The sequence below is a fragment of the Oenanthe melanoleuca genome, chromosome 1A, assembly GCF_029582105.1.
Source record: "Oenanthe melanoleuca isolate GR-GAL-2019-014 chromosome 1A, OMel1.0, whole genome shotgun sequence".
Taxonomy (NCBI): domain Eukaryota; kingdom Metazoa; phylum Chordata; class Aves; order Passeriformes; family Muscicapidae; genus Oenanthe; species Oenanthe melanoleuca.
The window spans coordinates 63,579,961-63,600,434 of NC_079334.1; the positions used below are offsets into that span (position 1 = coordinate 63,579,961).

Sequence of the window (20,474 nt, forward strand, 5' to 3'; positions counted from 1 at the left end):
CTCTATTTTCTCCCTTCATAGCATTCATGCTTTTGTAGACCTTTATCCTCAACCATCTCACAGAAGAGGAGTCAAAATTACAAACCAAGTTTAATGTCTGAGCCTCAGAAAAGGTTGCTCCTCCCCTATCCTGGATAGGAATCAGCTACCACTAACACTCTGCAATGCAAGTCCTTGAGAAAAGAGGGAGTAAAGCCCCTTCCCTGGCTGTCTGGGACCTCCCACTGCTATTGCCACAGGGAAATTTCAAAGTTTTGCCTAGACTGTTAGAAGTGCCAACAGGGAAAGCAAATATTTGTGTGTAAGACTTAACCCCAAGAAGATTAAGTGCAGATGAATGTCAATAGTGCCAGCAACCTGTGAGAGAAAGTGAAAACTGAGAAGGATGTGAAAACAGAACGTGATGCAGAAAAAAGGAAGAAAAAGAAAGAAGAAAATGCAAAACAGATTAGAAGCAAATCAGGGAGAAGGAAAATTTCAACGGGGCTTTTTGCTTTCCCAAAAAGGGCAGGATGAAGACCAGCAAGACAAGCAACAGGGGCTCATCAGTGTTAGCAGGAGGTTCCAGGGGTGAGCACAAAGTGGGGAGGGGCAGGAATGAGGGATGCAGTTTGGGATGCTACATGGACAGTAGGTGCCTTTTGGGAAGGATCCTGGAAGCAATGAATATCTTGCACTGTCTTTAGTTCCTACCTCTTCAGTTCTGGAAGTCAATTGCTAGCTGGGGAAATGGTGATCCGTGGGAAGAGGTTTGGTTTTGTGAAGCTTGGCCCATGTTCTGTGGGAGGAGAGCTGTACTGTTTGGAAAGCATCCATCTCAGGAAAATCATAAGTGGTAGGGCTGTCTAGACTAGTCAGGAAGGCGTGAACAAATAACCAGAGTAAAATAGCATAAGAAGAGAAAAAAGTGTGATTCCTCACCTAGAATTAAATAAGGATGTCAGGGAAAAAAATTACTCAAGGCTTCAAAGGATGCAAACAGAAGATGTTCTTAACTGGCTGTGCTCTAAGGTTAACAAGGAGAGGAAATCAGACATGCTCATGGCTGGATTTACATGTTGCTGCTGGAAGTGGGTGGGGAGATGCGTGATAGGAATGTTACAATTAATTATTATAAATCTCCTGGTAACCACTGTGTGGGCAGTGTGCAGGTGTGTGTGAGGACCTTGGCAGCCTGACAAAAATGTAATTATTGGTTATTGAGGTAGCAGTGCTCACTTCTTGGCACTTTGTCAATCAGCAGAGTGGTAATTAGCCATTGCTAGAGGCCACTGTGTTTCTCTGAAGAGGAAAGTAGAACCTCCTCAAACACCTGGATGTGGTCTGGGTGAGAGCATGGGGGGAATTGTCTTACCTGGGAGACTGCAATTACAGCAAGGATTTCCTGACTCAGAAATCAAACCAAAACTGTTCTGCCTTAAATATTTTTCTTTCTTGACCTGCAGCTTGAAACTGGCAGCAATCTGCGTCCATATAACCCAATCTAAATACGCTGGTTTTTTGAAGTGAAGTAGATCATTCATCTTTAGTTTGCCAGGGGTCATGATGGATTTTCTATCACTGAAAAAGAGGTTGAATCTCTTTTCTAGGAAAGATGTGCACCTGCTGAAGTCATTTGGTGAGCAAAAGGAATGACTTCCAGCAATTTTATACAGGAAGTCTGATATTATTTGGTTCAAAGAGATCTGATTCTTGTTGCCCTCATTGCCTCATATTGGACAGCATGTTATTTTCTAGTTTGGCTGACAGAAAATGTGGGGTTTGGGACTATATTACATATAATGGAGAATTCAGTGTCCTTGCCCCAAAACTTATTTTTAGGGATTTGCCTCCCTGTGGGTCATAGGAAATCATGTTTACAAAGAAATCTGAACCACAGGAATGAATAAGAAGCAGCCTTGAAAGCAGGGTCAAAAGCTGTCCAAGGCACCATCTTTCCAATTTCTACTATAGCTGAGGACTCAGGGTGAGAAAAAGCATTGCTGTAAGGAGCCTTTTAAAGTTCCCCATCAAATGCAGTAACACACACTACAGAGCAGCTTTAAAAACAAGGGGAAAACAAAAGCAAATATGTCTCTGACACAGCAGTTACAGCCAAGAAGAGCTTGTCAGGCCTGGGTTCCTTCAGGGATGTGCACTGAGCCCTTTCACACTCTTAGTGCTGTTTGCTGCAGTATTAAGGAAGTGGGAAGGCATCCAGAAAACTGGTTCAACTCAGCTGACACGGTGGAGTTTGAAAAAGAGCAGGAAGGAGATGGAGATGTGCAGCACACTGCTGACCTGCCCCCAGCTGGGGACACAGTGATGCATCACACTGGTCCTGCTGCTGCAGACTCTGCTCTGAGATGTCCAGCAGCTGTTGAAAGGGATGGTGGAATAACATCTTCTCACAGCTGCTACAGAGTTGGAGTTTTTGGTCCTGATGAAATATGGAGATGGATTTTTGGGGTAGCCTTCAAGAAGCTCTTGACCTAGCTGGCTATAAGGAGTGAAAGTGCCCCACAACTGTATTGCCCTGGAAGACACGGACAATCTGTAACAGTGAAATTGTCAGAGCTGAGCAGACCTGTGTCTTCTTCCTCTGAGCTTCTGCAAGCTTTGCAGATGCTGTGTGAGAATTACTTGTGAGCTGTAATGCCTGCAGTGGTAAAATTCATAACAGACACACAGGGTGAAGATTGAGGAGTGCTCATTTGTGGTTGCCACAGACGTTCTTTGTCATGGCCATTACTGCAATTTTATAGTAATTTAACCACATTTTTAAAGTCCAGGCAACCCACAATTGTAACCACTGTGTCACCACCCAAGATTCAAAACTCAGCTCAGAATCAATGAGGTTATATCTGCATATAAACCCCTCCTGCAATTTAACACCAAGGGGAGTTGGCACGAGCAGATGCTTACCTATCTTCTCAGGTAATGCAGAATTTATTACAGCACCTCTCCCTTTTCCTCTTCCCTTTTATGTGGTTTGTATAGCTCTCACAAACTACAAGTTATGCATAGAAAGTAAAGTAATAAATGAGTTTGAAATATGAAGGCACATTCAGAAATTTTTGGATGAGAGTTGCCGTTAATTTAGGGTATTGGTCTATTTTGAGAAGTGGTAGAGATGTAACATTACTTGTGAGAGCTTTTTTCATCTGAACTTTGGGGCTGAGCCCAGTAATTGAATCAACTGATGTTTAAATTGAATTTCCCTATAATTTTTGTGTTTCTTTCTTATTGTTACATATTCATCAGTTCTAACTGACTGAAAAGTTTTTTTAATAATTAAGCTTTTAAATACCTGGGACTTATTCCCTCAGCAATCAAAGGATGTGGCATGCATTTTCAACAGTATTCATTAAATTTAGATATTTAAGCCATTAATGTAAAACATGAGTTTACACCTTCCCAGCAATGACACCACTGACTCCAAAAGGCACAGCTAAGCTGTTGTGAGCTGTTGGACAGATGGCAGCTTCTTTAGCTGCTACCACATTACTTTTGCTCTCCTTTCTGTTGCTATATTCATTCAAGTTGCTGCCTGCATGAAAGCAAGTCTTGGACTCAGAGCCTTGAGTCCATAGCAAAGCATCTTCTCTGATCTGTCACTCTCCAGTCCCAAAAACAAAAGGCCAGCCACATTTCTTCACATTTTTTAGTGGATCTGAACATCCATGGATCTGAACATCCAGGTCCAACCTCACAGTTGTTCTGGTTGTATCTCAGGAACTCACTTCAGAACTGAAGTGTCTAAACAATTTTTACCTGGGTTTAAGGCATGACAGTGTTTAGCAGAGCTGGGAGGCAATATCTAATTATTTACTAAATATCTAAGTATCTACTGAGTTCTTTTTGCTTCTAGGCATCTGCCTTCCTTCCCATGCAACTCTAAAACAAATATGCCTGTCTCTTTGCCTGTATTTCATGTGTGGTATTGTGGAGAGAGCTCATTACAAGCTCAAGTGTAGCCAGCACTTAGCTGCAAGTGCAAACATATTGTGAATGTCTGTGTTGCATTAGGATCTTTCCAGAAGACATTGAAACACAGCCAAGGTGGCTTCACAGGCTCAGTGTTCTCCCAGCACTTGCTGGTTCAACTGTTCTTAAAAAGTGTAGGAGTTTGGGAGAGCATGAAAGTCAGCATGTCCTGGTTTGAAGGACAAGTGTCTGCCAATAAAGGCAGAAGCTTCTCTTTGCAATGGAGAATGTAAATCCCCTCCCTCCAAATTATTGTAATTTTGAAATCAAGGGGCTCTCAGGCAAAGATAGGGGAATTAGGAATAACAGTTCTTTACTAAGAAAATTAAAAATAGAAATACAGTATTACAAAGAGCAATCCCAACCCTGACAGAGTCAGAATACAACCTGACACACTGTCTGTCAGGGTGTTGTTACAGTCCCATTAAATGATGGCTACAGTCCTCCTGCAGTGGCAGGTGTGGTTCAGCTGGAGCAGTGCTCCTGTAGAAGGTGCAGTTTTCCTCTGAAAGTCCAGGGATTATGTGGAAAGGTCCAGCTTTCCTCTGGAATCCAGTGGAAAGAAGGTACCTTGGTGTCCAAAATCTGAGGGTTTTTTTATCTAGGTAGGAAAGGCTTGGCTCCTCCCCCTGGCTGGAGCATCTTCCAGTGGGATGATGTAATTTTATCAGTCATACAGTGGGACTTAATGCCCCATTAACAGCAGATGATATCTTCCTGGAGGGAGGATGGGTTGTGGAAAAGATAAAGATGTTTGCCCCAGCTGGTTTTAAAGATGGACCATTAGCAGATAGTATGTGCCAGTGAGCTGTGGCAGAAGGTGGCTCTGGGGAGCCACTAGCTGCTGTATTTCACAATCCCAGAGCTGCACTGCACATCCATCCCCACCTCCTGTCCTCAAGTGAGTTGTGAGGGGCCTCCACCAGCCCAGTGAAACACTCCAGAGCCTGGAGCTGGCCTGCCAGGAAGGATGGGAGGCAAATGTGAAACCAGTTGCATTGCAGGCTTTGCAATGGTTGTGGGGTCTCCTATTTGGAGTTTCACAGGCCATGGAATTCAGGCAAAGCACCTGAGGGAATGAGAGTTTTCTTAGCTTGCCAGATGTGTCAAATCAGTGCAATCTCCACCATGACAGGGAATTAGTTTGGTGAGTAGGAGACATGTAATTTTGCTTGACAACTGTTGGTTCAGTTCACAGAGTTCATTGCTGCACAGTGAGCAGATTCCTCCTGGGGGAAACACAGCCAGACTGCTCCAGATGCCTGTATGGTGTGCACCAGCTCCTAATGGGAACACGACGGATCCACAGCTGGTCCTTCACACACCTTCTGAACCCTTTCCCTGTCTTTTTGCTCACCCCCAACATGTCTAGAGCTTCAGTCTATAGATAGTAGACTCAAATTGACTCTTGCTCAAATTGACTTGCTCGTGTGGACGCAGCCAACAGCCTCAGCCTTTTTGGGGTGTCTCACCTGAGACTTTGAGTTTTAGGCACACAAGTCTCACTGTGGGTTTCTGGAACTTTCAGTTACTTGTCTCATCTTCCTCTCTGTTCTTTCCCTTAAGCCTGTCCACCTGACACCTGCTCTGGCCACCTTACTGTTCAGACATGGGTGAGCCCATCAGGGTCTGCCATGGCAAATGTGACAGAAGATGTGGAGAAGTTCATTATCCATGGCTTAGTGAGGCATTTCTGTGTCCTTTTGTAGAAAACATGACCATAATACCTTCCATCTGACCAGCATGAAACTGAATAATCTCAGGAGATCAGGAGCATCTTTATAGTATCACATCAAGACATTTGCTCTTCAGTTTCCAAAAGCCTGATGTCTCAAGCAAAACTCAACTTTGTTTTGTTCACAGGCAAGTGCAACCTCTGCTTCACTCTCAATTTGCATCTAAAACATTAAAGAAACATGGGTTCATCAACATGCCCATGAGTTTTTAGCAAGCTGGGATTCTGCTTTCTGACAGCTCTGCTTAGGCTGACATATGTTCCTGCCCTTTCCTTCTGTGCAGGAATGTGTCTCTTCATTTCCATGAAAACCTCCATGGTGAGGAGTTTCTTTTTATTCCTGCACATATCCTGAATTGCTTCATAAAAGTCACTGATGATGAGAGCTGGAATTATCTTCAGATTTTATAACTTGGCTAAAAAAAAGTCTGGCTGCAAGCTAAATCTTGACGCATAAATCTCAGCCAGGAAATAATTTAGTTTCTCTCTTTCCATCAAAACAGCAAACAACTCGGCCCACTCCCAAACAGTTGCAAAGTTCTCAATGGTAAAAGGGTATTTTAGGAAGGGATTAAATAAAGAAATGTTACTAAGTGGCAGTCTCTAGGGTGGGGAGAATGTGGAAGGAAAAACATTTGGAATTATGCAATTTCTTAAGATTTTTTTTTGTTTGTTTGTTTTTCTTCACTTGAAATGCCTCACAGTTATCTGGAGGGAGCAGGATAGTCAATCAATTTGATTGACTTTTAGTAACACTGGCTTCCATGAGAAGTGTAGGTGTGGCTGTGTGCCAGTACAGGGATGCACTTATTAACAGGATTAAGCAGAGCAAGGCAGAACTGAGAGATCACCTGGATGGGGCTCAGATTAAATAAATTGGTCATCCAGTCTCATCAGGTAAATTTGTGTTGCACTTTACATGTACCAGCCCTAAACCCCATCTGGCTGATGAAGAGAGACCTCAAATACCTGCAGGAAATGGTCTTTGCCATTCTCTGCAGAGGCTTAGTGCCATGTTCTGGCTGTGCTCTTCCAGATTAGCTCACACTTCCATTAATTTCTGATCTAGATAAAGAGTCAGAATAAAAGTTTTCTTCCAATCCTGTAAAATACCCTTTTGTGTTCTTCTGTGGCTTTTCTGCTCATTTACTGACCCTTAGGTCCAGAATAATAAAGGAATGACCATTGCCATGTTGTTGCCTAACTACTCACACCCATTTTGTTGGTGAATGATGGCTAAGGAATTATTTGTTTTCCATGGCCCAATAAAGGCAATTGATAGAAGTTGTCTCTTTGACCTGATCTTGGGACCATGGACATTGCTCATATATCTGAGTCATGTCTAAGCCATGTTCATAAAACAGAATTTTTCCCTTCTTGGATAATGTGGACTTAAATGCCTTGATCAGTAACACATAAACATACAATTTTTATATTGCAAACTTGTATTGACTAAATCCTTCAACATTAAAAGTTCAATCAGTGACTTGATCTGGTGATGGGCAATTTGTCCAGGATCCCTACTGAACAATATGTTTCCAGATTGCAGGAGACAAGGCAGTTCTGGGCAATGACTACCAGCACCTAAGTAAAAACCTGGTTTCTGGGCTCATACTCTGAATTTGCACAGAGAAGCACTGTTCCATTGTGCATGCAAGTGAAGTATCTGCCCAAGAGTCCTGGCTCTGCTATTGCTCCTGTCCCATACACACTGTTCAGGCTTTGAATATCGACCTTTCTGGATTAGATTATAGTGACTCAGAAACTCTATAAATCACAGATGTTCTGTGATCCATTTTTGGAGACAGGGAATTGAAGCACAGGGAAGCTATTTACTGGACCTACTCTCCCCTAACTGGTTATTGCCCTCACAGTCCCATTCCTCTGATTAGGATGAGCATTTTATCTGCCCTCTTTGATGAGGTGTGAAGTGCACGTGCTGCTTAATGAGAACAGGCTGTTCAGATAACACAGCTCATAATGACAGAGATTTTGTTCTTCCAACATTATAATTGACAAAAAACAGGGCAAGTGTCCTAATTATGGGACTAGATTGGAGCCCAAGTCCTGACTTCCTCAGAGTGGATTTGCCATCTTTTTTGTCTTTTTTGTTGTTGGGTTTTTGTTTGTTTTGTTTTGTTTTGTTTTGGTTTGGTTTGGTTTGGTTTGGTTTGTTTTGGTTTGTTTTGCTTTGTTTTGCTTTGTTTTGTTTTGTTTATTAATTCTGTGATGTTTGGCAATTTTTGTGGAGTTGTTTGGATGGTGACTGGTTTGGGTACTGTGATTGCTGCTGCAGGAGGGTTGTGAGGCAATCCAGATCATGTGTTCTTCAAGGCTGTCCGTTCCTGGCCCTTGCTATTGCTAAAGTGATGCAATACAAAGCTGGTGAAAGTACAGATAATTTCTGTGTCAGAGAAATATGGGAAAAGCATAACAAATACCACAGAAGAATTTTGGACTGATAGAGAAAATTAATTTCATAATCACGTTTAAAGCACACACAAACAGTAACACAGACTTACAGGGGGATGCATTTGCTGCCTATCCCTAAGTATTTGGCCAGGAACAATAGCAGATTTTACAGGTAAAAAGACATCACAGCAGGGTATTATGAGATTTTTCAGACCTCAGTGCATTTATTCATGAAAGAGCCAAACCCCAAGGTAGTGCATGATTGAACTGCAGCTCGAAGGCATCACCATGTGCTCACTGTGCAGTGGTGTGGCACTTGCTATGTAATTATCTCTCTCCAGCACAATTATTAACATAGGATTAAACAGTTGAGAGCCACCACTGCTACATTAACCAGCAGTGGGGTGTGTGCTCTGTAATTTAGATGCTTGCAGGGAAGAGTTCACCACAGGGCATCCTCCAGCCCTGTGAGTGTTTTGTCCTGTGTAACTGTGGCTGCAATCCTCCTTCTCCTGAAATCAGGATGGAAGGAGTGCTCCAGGCTTGTGTGTATGGGGAGGCCTGACTCATCCTTCCCTTATGACCTTGTTTTCCATGGGCATTGTAGCCAGCCCTGTGTGAAAAGCTTTTCCCTGTATAAGGCAGTAAGTTGTGCAGCACATGGTGGGAGTTTCTGTATGAAATGCAGCAAAACAACAGGGAGAGATTTTGGCCAGTAAATGCAACACTGGATTTCAAATATGACCCTGTATTTCCCTGACCTTGTGTTTCTGTTGAGAATTGAAATAGTGGCCCAGAAATAGAACCTGATCTGGGGAATTGTACTGGAGTGAAAACAGCTTTTGTCTCCTATAGAAACAGCCATTAATGCCCCAAACACTTAGGGCCATCTGAGCACATGCAAGCAGGAGGGTTGCCCCTAAATAGCTCACCTTGAAAACTGCCTATTTGGCAAATGCTGCCATCTTCAAAATAGCCTGTTGTGCATTTTTCTCACCCAGGGTGGTCTGGGGCCCTTTCAGGATTTACAGCCCACGCAGCAGCCAGAGCTATGGACAGGCTGCTCTGGGCTGCCTGGTGGGACAGGAATATCTGTGAGTAGCAGTGAGCTCCCCTCAGCCAGATGTTAGTGCTTGGAGCTTGTTGTTCAGAGCTGCTGATTAGTCTCTCAGGCATTTGGTGCCTTTCTCAGCACTGACATTAGTCAGAGAGCGCCTGCAGATTGCAGATATTTGTTTTTCCTCCCCTTTGTCTTTGCTTTTTCAGCCTCACCAAGGCTTTTCCACTTCATGCCGTGGCAAACTGTGGCACTTCTGTGCTAGAATGAGGGCTGGACCTGGTCCTCAGCCCTGCTGGCTCCAACACCTCAGGCTGCTGGCATGGGGCACAGCAAACAGCTCCTTGCTGAGTCTCCTCTGTGCTCTGGGCTTGCAGAGCAGCTCAGGAGCAGATGCAGTGCCCTTTGTCAAGCCTGTGTTGTGTTTGTGTTTCACCCAGCCTGACTTCAATGCTGCTGCCATCATTTCCAGGCAGGTTTCACAAATCCCTTACTGTTTGCAGGGAAAGGCTTCATTGGAGCCTCTGGTCCTGCTCCTGCCATGCCAGGGGCGTCTCCACTGCGTGCGTAAGCACACACTGTTCAACTCACTTTTAGTGCCTGATTCCCTGGTCTAAATTTGTTCCTCTGACTCATCCTCCAGAGGAATTTCTGTCTCTGTAAAGACTGTAGAAAAAGATCAGAAAGCCAGTGTTTCCTACCCAGGACTGAGGTTACGTATTTTAGCAGGGTGATGCAAAGACTACCACAAGTGACCCACCAAACACAGATAAATACAAGTCTGAGTGTGGCCTTTTCACTCCCCGTGCTTTTCTGGACCCAGATAGACTTGGAAAATAAAGTGAAATATCTCCAAAAGTTCTATGGGTGCTCAGGAGACATGTGAACATCCCCCCTCCCCAGTGGCACCGTAGGGCAGCAGGTTACCCCAGGGCACCTGTAATTTGTCCTTGAAATCCAGAAGCCATGAACAGCAGCAGGGCATGCCCAGGGCTTCCAGCTGAGCCTTCAGCCAAGGAAATCCTATCTGTTTGTAAAGGCAGCTGAGCTGCAGCAGCTTGTGTGCAGTGTGAAGCCAACACATCCAGAGCAGAGGGATTTATAGGGGAACTTGACTTTTATAGATGTTGCATTAACTTTAAACATTTGCCTTTCTCAGCATGGGTTCTCCCCCTGTGCATACAAATGTCCCTGGGTATGATATATTTTCTGGGGAGGAGACATGGCCTCCAATTACAGTAAATGTCCATTTCTTTGTTTTCTTGAGAGGCAGCATTTAGTGCATTGCAGTCACACTGTGGCTGTTTGCCAATACCCACCCACAGCCTACTGGGATTTGCTCAGATTCTCTCCCCATTTTGACCTATAGGTGACAGAGAAACAAAGGCTCTCTTCATATTATACATAACATTTTTTTTTATTATATATTTACTGATCCAAACTCTTCCCTCTTCAGAGACAGAGCTCTGAGCATTTGCAGTCTGAACCTGCTGAAGGTACAGAGAGGTCTGGCATGGCCTTACCCCCAGGAGGTTCTGAATTCCTTAAGGCCTTAATCAGCCTAGTTTCCATGTGTCCCCTGTTCTCCCACAGTCCATGTCTCCCACCTGTTCTTTTGTACCCCTTACATCCATGTTTAAGTAAACCTCAGCTTACAGACATGCCTGCAGCACCTGCCACGCCAGAACATCAGTCACCTCTGTCAGGACTCCCAGGGAACTCTACAGGTTCTAATACATTAGACTGAAGTAAATCATACTTAAAGAATCCCAAACCAGCTATAACGCTACTTTAAACCAATGTTGTTCTGCAAATGAATACTGGTAAAGATAAATATTTTTCTTCACCATCTGATGCTGGTTCTCAGCTTCAGCTGCATCTGGGGATGGTATATGTTGGATATACTGTATTTCCCTCACTGCTACTGTGCTATAAGGTGTGTGCCCTCTACTTGACAGGACCACTAAAATAAATAAACACATAGTTTCTAGAAGCTGTTGTAACACAAGGTAAAGGTCAGTTAATTAAAAAATTTCAATGAATAGGAGAAAATCATATGACTCTGTGCTGCTCTGATCCTTCTCCTTTCCCTATGTTCCCACCAGTGAGAAGGAAGGACACAATACACTTTGATTTTGGGTCTTGCTGGTTTTATCCTTTCCTTGGTATTTAATTAGTTCTCTGTGTGTATGTGTGGGGGAATGGTGATCTAATCCTATTGAAATACAAGCCAAGCAAAACAAGTTTAGATGGAGACAGGGTTACACAGCAACTTTCAGTCAGAGAACAATACACTTGGGATAAGGTATATTAGTTTTAGGCATATCAGATCTAATTGGTTTTATTGTGACTACAGTGATACTAGGTGGGAAAAAGCTGAGCTGAAAATTAAAGAGGATAGCAAGTTTTGGTAACTTTAGTAGCTGTGGTAATGGAAAGGTTCTGTACATATTGTTGGGAAAAAAAGAAAAAAGCCTCTCACAGAGACTTTTGAAGCCCTGCTGAAACTGTAATTAGCTCTGAGATAAAAAAAAAAAACAAAAACAAAAACAAAAACAAAACAAAACAAAAAAAACCAAAAACACCCCAAAAAACAAAACAAAAAAAAAAAAAAAAAAAAAAAAAACCCAAACAAACAAACAAAAAAACCCCCCAAAAAAACCAAAAAACAAAGTGACTGTAATTTGGACATTTGGAGTGGTGTCCTGGCTGCTGTCTCTGCTTTTGTGCACTAGGCACCATGTGCCACCCCACAGTTCCTTATTGCACTGGCCACCCTGAGAAGTTTTGGTGCATAAATCTGAAGAGGGAGATGTAAGTCTCAACAAAGGCTAAAGGGGCTAAACCCCTGCAAGGGCTCCAGACCCTCTGCTTTGCCAGCCCTGACCAGTCTTGGCAGGCACACATTGCTGGGAAGCTCCTGGGTGCTACTTGGGTGCCACTGCTGGGTTTTGGGTGATGTGAGTTCTGTAACACTGACTTCAACCACTTATGGACATTTTGTGGTGGATGAACACTACCATCTGTCTTGGGTTGCAATACAGGATGTGGCCAGAAATGTGTATTCCATCACCATTTGCTGAAGCCGGGTGGGGCTGTGATCTTTATGTCCGTTGCACACATTTTCTGCTAATGGTCCATCTTTAAAACCAGCTGGGGCAATCATCTTTATCTTTTCCACAACCCATCCTCCCTCTAGGAAGATATCATCTGCTGTTAATGGGGCATTGAGTCCCACTGTATGACTGATAAAATTACATCATCCCACTGGGAGATGCTCCAGCCAGGGGGAGGAGCCAAGCCTTTCCTACCTGGATAAAAAAAACTGAGATTTTGGACACCAAGGTACCTTCTTTCCACTGCATTCCAGAGGAAAGCCAGACCTTTCCACATAATCCCTGGACCTTCAGAGGGAAACTGCACCTTCTACAGGAGCACTGCTCCAGCTGAACCACATCTGCCACTGCAGGAGAACTGTACCCACCATTTAATGGGCAGGTCACCGACTCTGCCAGTGTTTTGGGATTGCTCTTTGTAATACTGTATTTCTATTTTCAATTTTCTTAGTAAAGAACTGTTATTCCTAATTCCCATATCTCTGTCTGACAGCCCCTTAATTTCAAAATTATAATAATTTGGAGGAAGGGAGTTTACATTCTCCATTGCAAAGAGAAGCTTCTGCCTTTATTGGCAGACACTTGTCCTTCAAACCAGGCCACCGTCACACCCTCATCCATGGCACCTTTACCCACGAAGGCACAAGGGATGGGGCAGGTGGGGCTGGGCCCCATCTCAGGCGAGGAGCAGCAGTTTGGCTGCTCCTGCTGAACAGCTCAGCCTGAGCCTTCCCTGCAGCTCCCCTCCCGATTCACCGCCACATTCCTGTGGCATCCCGGGCGGATCGCCCCGAGTCTGTTCCAGGGAAACCAGGCAGGAGCGCGTCCCTGCTGTGCCCCAGCGCCGGGAGAAGCAGGGCTGGCTCTGCTGTGCCTCCCTTGCTGGCTGCGTGGTCAGTGAGCAGAGCAAAGGAACTTGGACGTGCCCCAGAGTGAGGTCGTACCCTCTCCATTTATTTTTCTCTTCCTGGAGACCTTCTGTCTCCCACTGCCTGGGCAGGGAATTTAGGGATTTACTGTCAGGACTGACTTATCTGCTCACTTGGCACGATGAGGTGCCTGTGGTAGGCAGTCTGGCTCATACCCTACACCTTTTTCCCCCCCCCCCCCCCCATTTCTTCTCTTCCTCATTAATGTTTCTATACTCGCTAAATCATTGACTTTTTTTCCTTCACAAGTACAGGGAATAAGGTGTTGATCCCTTCCTGGGCATTGGCAGTGACTGTGATGACATTTTCCCATCCTCGTTTCCAATTCTGGCAGAGGTCACTTGGTGTGACTGTCACCTGGTATCTTTATTTCCACCCTCTCAGCAACATCTCAGGCTCCAAGTGCCAGGGGAAGGCAATGCCTCAGGATGAGCTCTAGGTGTGGTTTGGGGCCAGGGCCCTCTCTTCTCTCCATGGCTGAGGCTCTTCTCACCAGTTCTCAAGTGCCCTGTAATGACCCTGTGTCCTGTAAATCCACCCCAGGCCAGAGCAGGGGTGTAAGGGCTGTGAGTTTGAGGGGGAAGTGTGGGGTTTGGAAATGGATGCCAGCAACACCCACTGCAGATGAGAGCCGCCTGCAGCTCAGATACCTTCACACCAAGCAGTGGCTTGATGCAGATCAATACAAAACACTTTTTAAAGACCCCCAAGTGCCCATGGACATGGATTTGGGTCTGTTTCCAGGACAAGTTTCTCCAAACTCCCAAGAAAATGATCTGTGTTCTGCCCTTGCAGCCTGCCCTGGGCAGCCAGTGCCATTCAGATGTCATTTGATGGGATTCACTATGAGATCCATCCCAGTCTGAGATAGTTATCTAGGCAGGAGTCTCCACAGGTGGTCCACTGAAGGGAAGTGTCTAAGGTAGGCAAGATATCTCCTCCAGGATTGCCCATTCCTCTCTGATGATTGTTGGGGAAGATGACTTCCCCTGACTGGCTGCATCTAAGGAGCTGAAAGAGAAAATCTGCTTTTAGTGAGGAATGAAATGAAGAAGAAAAACAATGCTGAGACGCCTTGGGGTGGGTGTAGCCTGGCAGAGGCTTCCTATAGGCAGTGCTTCATACCCCAAAGAAATCCCCATCTCTAATATTTTGAATGAACCAGAAAGTTGTGCTACAAACATTACATTTCCTGTGGCAAATGCTGACCCAGCATTCAGCAAGGTAACAACAGCTACAACAATTTCTTTCTCCATCCAGGTCCTATGCATCTTGCTGATTCATGAGATCCTAGGGTGAAATCCCAGCTCACCTCCATTAATGCCAGTGATGTTGGATATATCCTTGGGGTCCTAATTCTGTACCTCTGAAAGTGCTGTTCTTGCAGCAAGCAAAGGTGGTCAAACCCAGCACTGCCATGTCCCTACCACTTCACCCAACATGATGCTTTAAAAGTGCTGACAGGGACTTTTCCACACTTCAGCAGAAGTGTTAGTCTTGGCTGAAAAATCCCAGTAACTGGAGGTTAAGTCACTCCATCCCAAACCCAATACTCCCCTCTGCCAGACCTCTCCCACTATTCTTTTATTCCTTGTCTTTCTTTCCATGCAACACAGTCACTCCCACTGGAAAGACTTTTAGATAGTGGAGTCCAGTGTTTTTTAGCAGTGTTGCCATAAGGAGCATGCACGAGGAGATAGCTGGGAGTAAAAATCTCTCTCTTGGGTTAGGTGAAGAGTAAGACTTGGGTGCCACTGCTGGGTTTTGAGTGACTTGAGTTCTGTAACACTGATTTCAACCAATTATGGACATTTTGTGGTGGATAAACACTCCCATCACACCCTTATCCATGGCACCTTTATCCCATGCCACTCAAATCAAGCTTGTAGAAGGCAGATGTGTGTCTGTCAATAAGAAAAGTGTGTGTGTGTATATATATATATGTATATATATATATATCAGTTCAGGGTGTTTGGTAAGGGGTTTGCATGCCTATAATGTGAGGCTCCAAAATCAGTATGTTAGGTTAATGATGGGACTGGATGAACTTGTAGTTCTTTTACAACCTCAGTGATTCTGTGATTCTATTCTATTTGTTGCATTGCTGATTTATTTGGCAGATTTTGTAAATCTCCTAGATATGGTGAAATATTTGTGATACAGTTTCTCAGACAAATACTCAAATATATTTAATATGCAGTTTCACAGCTGTAGGCTGGCTGGGATAAATCCTCAGGATCTGTATGGTTCTTTTGTCACCTTTCTCATTTTATCTGGTGTTGCTCTGAACCTGAGTGTACCACTGCTGAGGATGCCTTCCTAGCAAAACTGTGCAACAAGCAGACATGCAGACAGATCTTCAGATCAAACAACTCTTCTGAATTATGGGTCATCAGGAAATTCAAATTTTGAAAGGAATTGGAAAATTACCTATAAGGTTTGCCTAAGGAGCCATTTCCTAGTCCTTCTTTTCATTTCCCAAACATCCAAGTAGCATCTTGGCCTGGTTAACTTCTCACCAGCTTGTTCAGCAGCTGGGTTGGTTGTCCAGGCTGTGCTGAGCTCACAGCTGTCACAGTTACAGAGTTCTCAGCACCAGTTTAAGGATAACTTGGTGGCAGCCAGGTGAATCACAGCCCCAGCAGTAACAGCAAGGGCAGCACTCAAACATCATCATCATCATCCCCACTGCAGAGTCCTGTGAAAAATGCTGTTTGTAACCAGCCAGTGAGAATGAGAGGACTCTACCTTATTATTTTTCCCCATGTAGAAGGAACAAAGTGTTTATTTTCCAGCTGTAGTCTTGCAGTTGCAGGCAGGCATCCAGTTATCAAGCTGGGCTCTTCCCACCCTGCTGGCAAACAAAGCTGTGCATGTCAGATAGTACCTCAGTTTAGAACTGTGCTGTTCCCGTGATGTCTCTGGATATCTCCAGATAATTTAAGCACTGAACAGTGTGTTTCAGTGAAGACTGTAGAAATGCAGTATAAGCAAATGAGCTGGTTAGCTTTTTGATGGTGTTTGAGAAGTTTGAGTGGCTCTGAAAAGCAGGTCTACTTCTGCTGACAAACCTCAAAATGTTTGGGAATGTATCTGGGATGAGGATAATACTATCCCTGATGTCTGCTATTCCCCATCAGCCAGCCAGGCAGAAGAAATGGGGTTGGGTTCACACAACCTCCCACTTCAGCTGCATGAATTGTTTGTTCCTCTGCACTGGACTCTGGCATGGGCCATGCCTGCCACTGCATCCAGGGAAAATGCAGGAAATCTCTCGTGAAGTAGAGTTTCCACCTCATGTCTTCCCAACAAACACATTTCCCTAACTCAGTGTCCTTCTTTACGGGGATTTAAATTCAAGAAGTGTTCTGCTTGAGGTTTTGCAAGGGTTTGGCAAACACAAAAGCCAAGATGTGCTGGCTATTTTCAAAGAGCTCTTGGAATGAACTGTGATCAAAACCAAACTCTCTCCTTTTCAACACAATTTCTGGCCCTTTATCTGTGAGCTCCCCATCTCACTAGCACGCATTTATAAAAGAGAGAACAGTTGGGACAAGAATTTGCCATATAGCAAAACCCCACAGTGCTTTTGCACAAGGAACAAGAGCTTCCAAGGGAGTGGAAGCAGTTGCTGTGTTTGTGTTGACTGGCCATAGTTTCCCACTGCTGGGGGTTTCCAAAGCAAATGAAATGTTATTCATCAAGGCAGGCTCCCTACCCAACTTTCAGTTGTTGAAAATACTACAAAGTAAGATGGAAAGAAACATGTAATCCTTCATCATCACAGTCAGGATTTACTTGTTTATTTAGATTCCCTGTCTGTTCCAAATGCTCTGCCAGAGAAAGCCCATCCAGACTCCAGGAGTGCTTGACACACATAGAAAAATTTCTAGATGTATTTAGAAGATAAATCCAGCAGAATACACTGTGCAGCACTGCAGTGCAGCAAGATGAAATTCCCACATTCACAATAAAATATCTCAGGATGTGTTTTGTAGGGAAAAAAAAAGAAGCAGGAGGCACCTGAGGAGAAATTGATTTTGATGTGGGTCTTCTAAATTAGAAACTTTTCTAAATTAGAAACTTTTTGGTGGAGCTGTCCTTGAGCTCCAGTTACCTCCTCTTTTTCTGCCTGGAAAATGTGTTTCAGGTAGGAAAAAATGGAACTTGGTGTCTTTGTGGTCAGTAAAAGGAGAGGGTTGTGTTCAGAGGGTGATTCCTCCTCTGTCCTATGAGGTGCACATCAGCACCTGTAAGGGTGTCTCTGCAGATATTACAGGGAAAATGCAAAGAGAGGAGCCCAGACCTGAGCCTCACTTTTAGCTGCTTAAGAGAAGGCAGCTGAATCCCATCCCAGGTGAGGCTGTGTGTTGGGAACTGAACTCTTTTGCATTGAAACTACTCAGCAGCCCTTGTAGCTGGTGTTTGTCATCCCACTCCTGTTACTGCACCTACAAACAGGAAACAAGTGAGACCATAAACATACCCATGAGATAGGAGAGATCTTTTGGGTCATCCCAGGATGAGGAAGTAGATTTGTCCACCAGATGTTTTGCAACTGTACAATCACCCAGCCCAGGATTTGAAAATGCCCTGTGAGCTCTTCTTCTAGTGATGGCCTGGGGGCAGCACCTTTGAAACCACCTCTCTTTTTTATTTCCTAAGAGCCACTGGCATGAGTGAACATCAAGAACCTGATGTCCCTTCAGGGGGCAATACTGCAGTAAGTTGTGTAGGGTAGAGTGGGAGGGGCAGTTTTTAGGCAATTATCCCCTAAATAATAACTTCTGTTAAATTCATGGGATTGTGGATTCTCCTAGGGACTGCTGAGATTTACCCTCTAGGGTTTTGTCTTAAACAAGCCAATATCATGAGGTGTTAAGACACCTCTGTTCTTGGAAAGGCAAAAGAACCAATTCTGTGTTTGCTTCCTTATTTCACATGTTGACATAAAAGCAAAGGGCAGGCTCTTGTCTTAGTCTGGGGTTTCTGAAGGGCTGCTGAGCTGAATCAAAACTAGAGTTTTCCAAAATGGACACCCCTTGACCCAAACTCCAGTTTAATACCAGAATTTGGGTAGCCTTTCTCCATAAACTCAATGTAGTCTCAACATACTGGACAGGTTTAACAAAACATAAAAGTTCATAAAAGTAATTTTGAATCACTAGTATCATTAAGAACTACATTTTTGGGTCTTAACTAAATCTGTGAGAGGATTTTATTTAAAAAAATATAAAAACAAAGTAAAAGCTCCCCCCAAAAATCATTCTGCTATTGAAACGCTGTGAGTTTTCTGCCATGCCTGAATTAACCCTTGCTGTGCTAACCCTTGGTGTGAAGCTGACGTGCTGCTGTCCCCACAGCTGATGTGCTCCTCGGTGCAGAAGGCCCTGTTTGAGGAGGAGGACAGGGTGAAGAAGCTGCAGCAGAAGGTGGCGGCGCTGGAGAAGCGCAACAAGCAGCTGCGAGATCGCGTGAAGAAAGTCAAGAGGTCTCTCCGGCAAGCCAGGAAAAACTCCAGGCACATGGAGCTGGTGAACAGAAAGCTCAGTGAGAAACTCTCCTCTGCAGGAGGTCAAATCCCCTACATTAACTCCCTGAAGCAGGAGAACTCCCACGGCACCTACCTTAAAGTATAATGCAAGGATAATGCCCAGGCCGATGGCAGCGGTGAGTTTGTCTGCATTAGGTCAGGGTGTGACCTTGTCCACACTGTGCTTCAAACCTTGCATGGAAAATGAATCTGAACTTGCTTTAGTTTGGACAGGAATGCCAGCTGGACTTGGCACAGCCCAAAGCCATGTCCTCGCTGTTCTCAGTGGACACAGGGCCAGACTGTTGTCTGTGCTTCTCCTCCCTCACCCACCTCCATCTCCACCCCCAGTTTAAGGTTTTCTTTGATGGAAGTGCCAGCCCAGCCCTCAGGGCCACTACAGGCATTTGGCAGAGGAGCTCTTCCTGCCAGTTTACCTCCTCCTCATGGGCTGGGCAAGCAAGGCTGGGGATCCAGAGATGGATGCAGTGGGAAGGATGAAGGCAGGAATGCCCTTTGCTCCCTCTGCAGCCCCAGGCTCTCAGCCTTGCTTCAGCTTGACTGAAGTCTTCATCCAGTGCCTGGGCATAGGCTGTGTCTGACACTCAGGCAGTTTGTGCCTCTCTGCAACATGAAATATAGATGCACCCAAATTGTCTTAAGACTACCCCTATATATCCTTAAATATTCTAAATCAAATACACAACAATTTTTATTTTTCCAAGAAGTGCCTCAAGGTTCTCAGTGACTCCCTCAGGTGCCTTTGTCATGGGTCAGCCAACTGGGTTGGAAACCACATCATTTTGGGACTGTGTTTAAACCTAATCCTGCAGTCAGGAGTGGACTTAATCTATAAGTGGTTGTTGGATCAGGCCCAGGCAATTTAGATCCCATTCTCAAGCAGGTTTAAGTTACAGTGTGGACAAAGCTTCAAGTTTTGTAGTCACTGTCTGAGGTAGAATGGAGGTTGCTGGGCAGCCTCAGTTACACTTAAAACCTGTAGAGACCACATCAATATCAACAGGGCATTAAAAATTTAGGTAGTTTATATATGTATATATTTTAAAATCCTATAGAAAATATTTTTATTACACATTTGATATAGTCTAATTTCTTAAAATATGAAGTAAAACCTGTTTCTTGGTTACCTTGTAAAAAAAGAAAAGTCCATCATATCCTTTATTAGGCATTTACAAACTGACTTCTGCTCAAGTAGTGTGGGTTTAGGAATCAGTATCTGTGGCTGATAATGTTAATGCTTGAAACTATCCCTGCACTTGGAAAAGCCCATATCAACTTTCAAATGTGAGCTTCAGTCCAAGCAGAACACAGAAGCTGACTCTCGTTACCTTCCAGTTTTGCTCCTTTTGGAAATACTTTTTTTTCCCCTCTTGAAATAATATTGGCATTTCTTAAGATTCTGACTCCTCCACAAGCTCCAATGGTTTCAAAGGCTCCACCTCTCACATCACCACAATTTGAATTGTTTTCTGCTGGAGTCAGCAATGCTGTTTCCTGAGAATTGCTACAGAACTTAGGCTTCCCTAGAAGCCATCAAGAGATTTTAACTCCAAAATTTAAATCCATAGAAAATTAATTACATTTTACTGTTTGATTTTCTGGTTTCTAAACTACTGTTTAAATAAATGAACTGGTTTTTCTGGGATAGTTATTAAAAGCTCGTGTTCCAATTTATTGTTAATAAAAATATTCCCGCTGGTATTCA

At 44.1% G+C, this 20,474-nt stretch overlaps 1 protein-coding gene across 1 annotated transcript in view; it reads left to right on the forward strand.

Annotated features, from left to right (window-relative positions):
* CCDC3 (coiled-coil domain containing 3) overlaps positions 1–20,474 on the forward strand; it is a 35,303-nt gene extending 14,829 nt beyond the window's left edge. Inside the window, exon 3 of the mRNA XM_056481780.1 lies at positions 18,579–20,474. Coding sequence (XP_056337755.1) covers positions 18,579–18,854 — 276 coding nt within the window. The 3' untranslated portion in view covers positions 18,855–20,474. The remainder of the gene's footprint in view (positions 1–18,578) is intronic.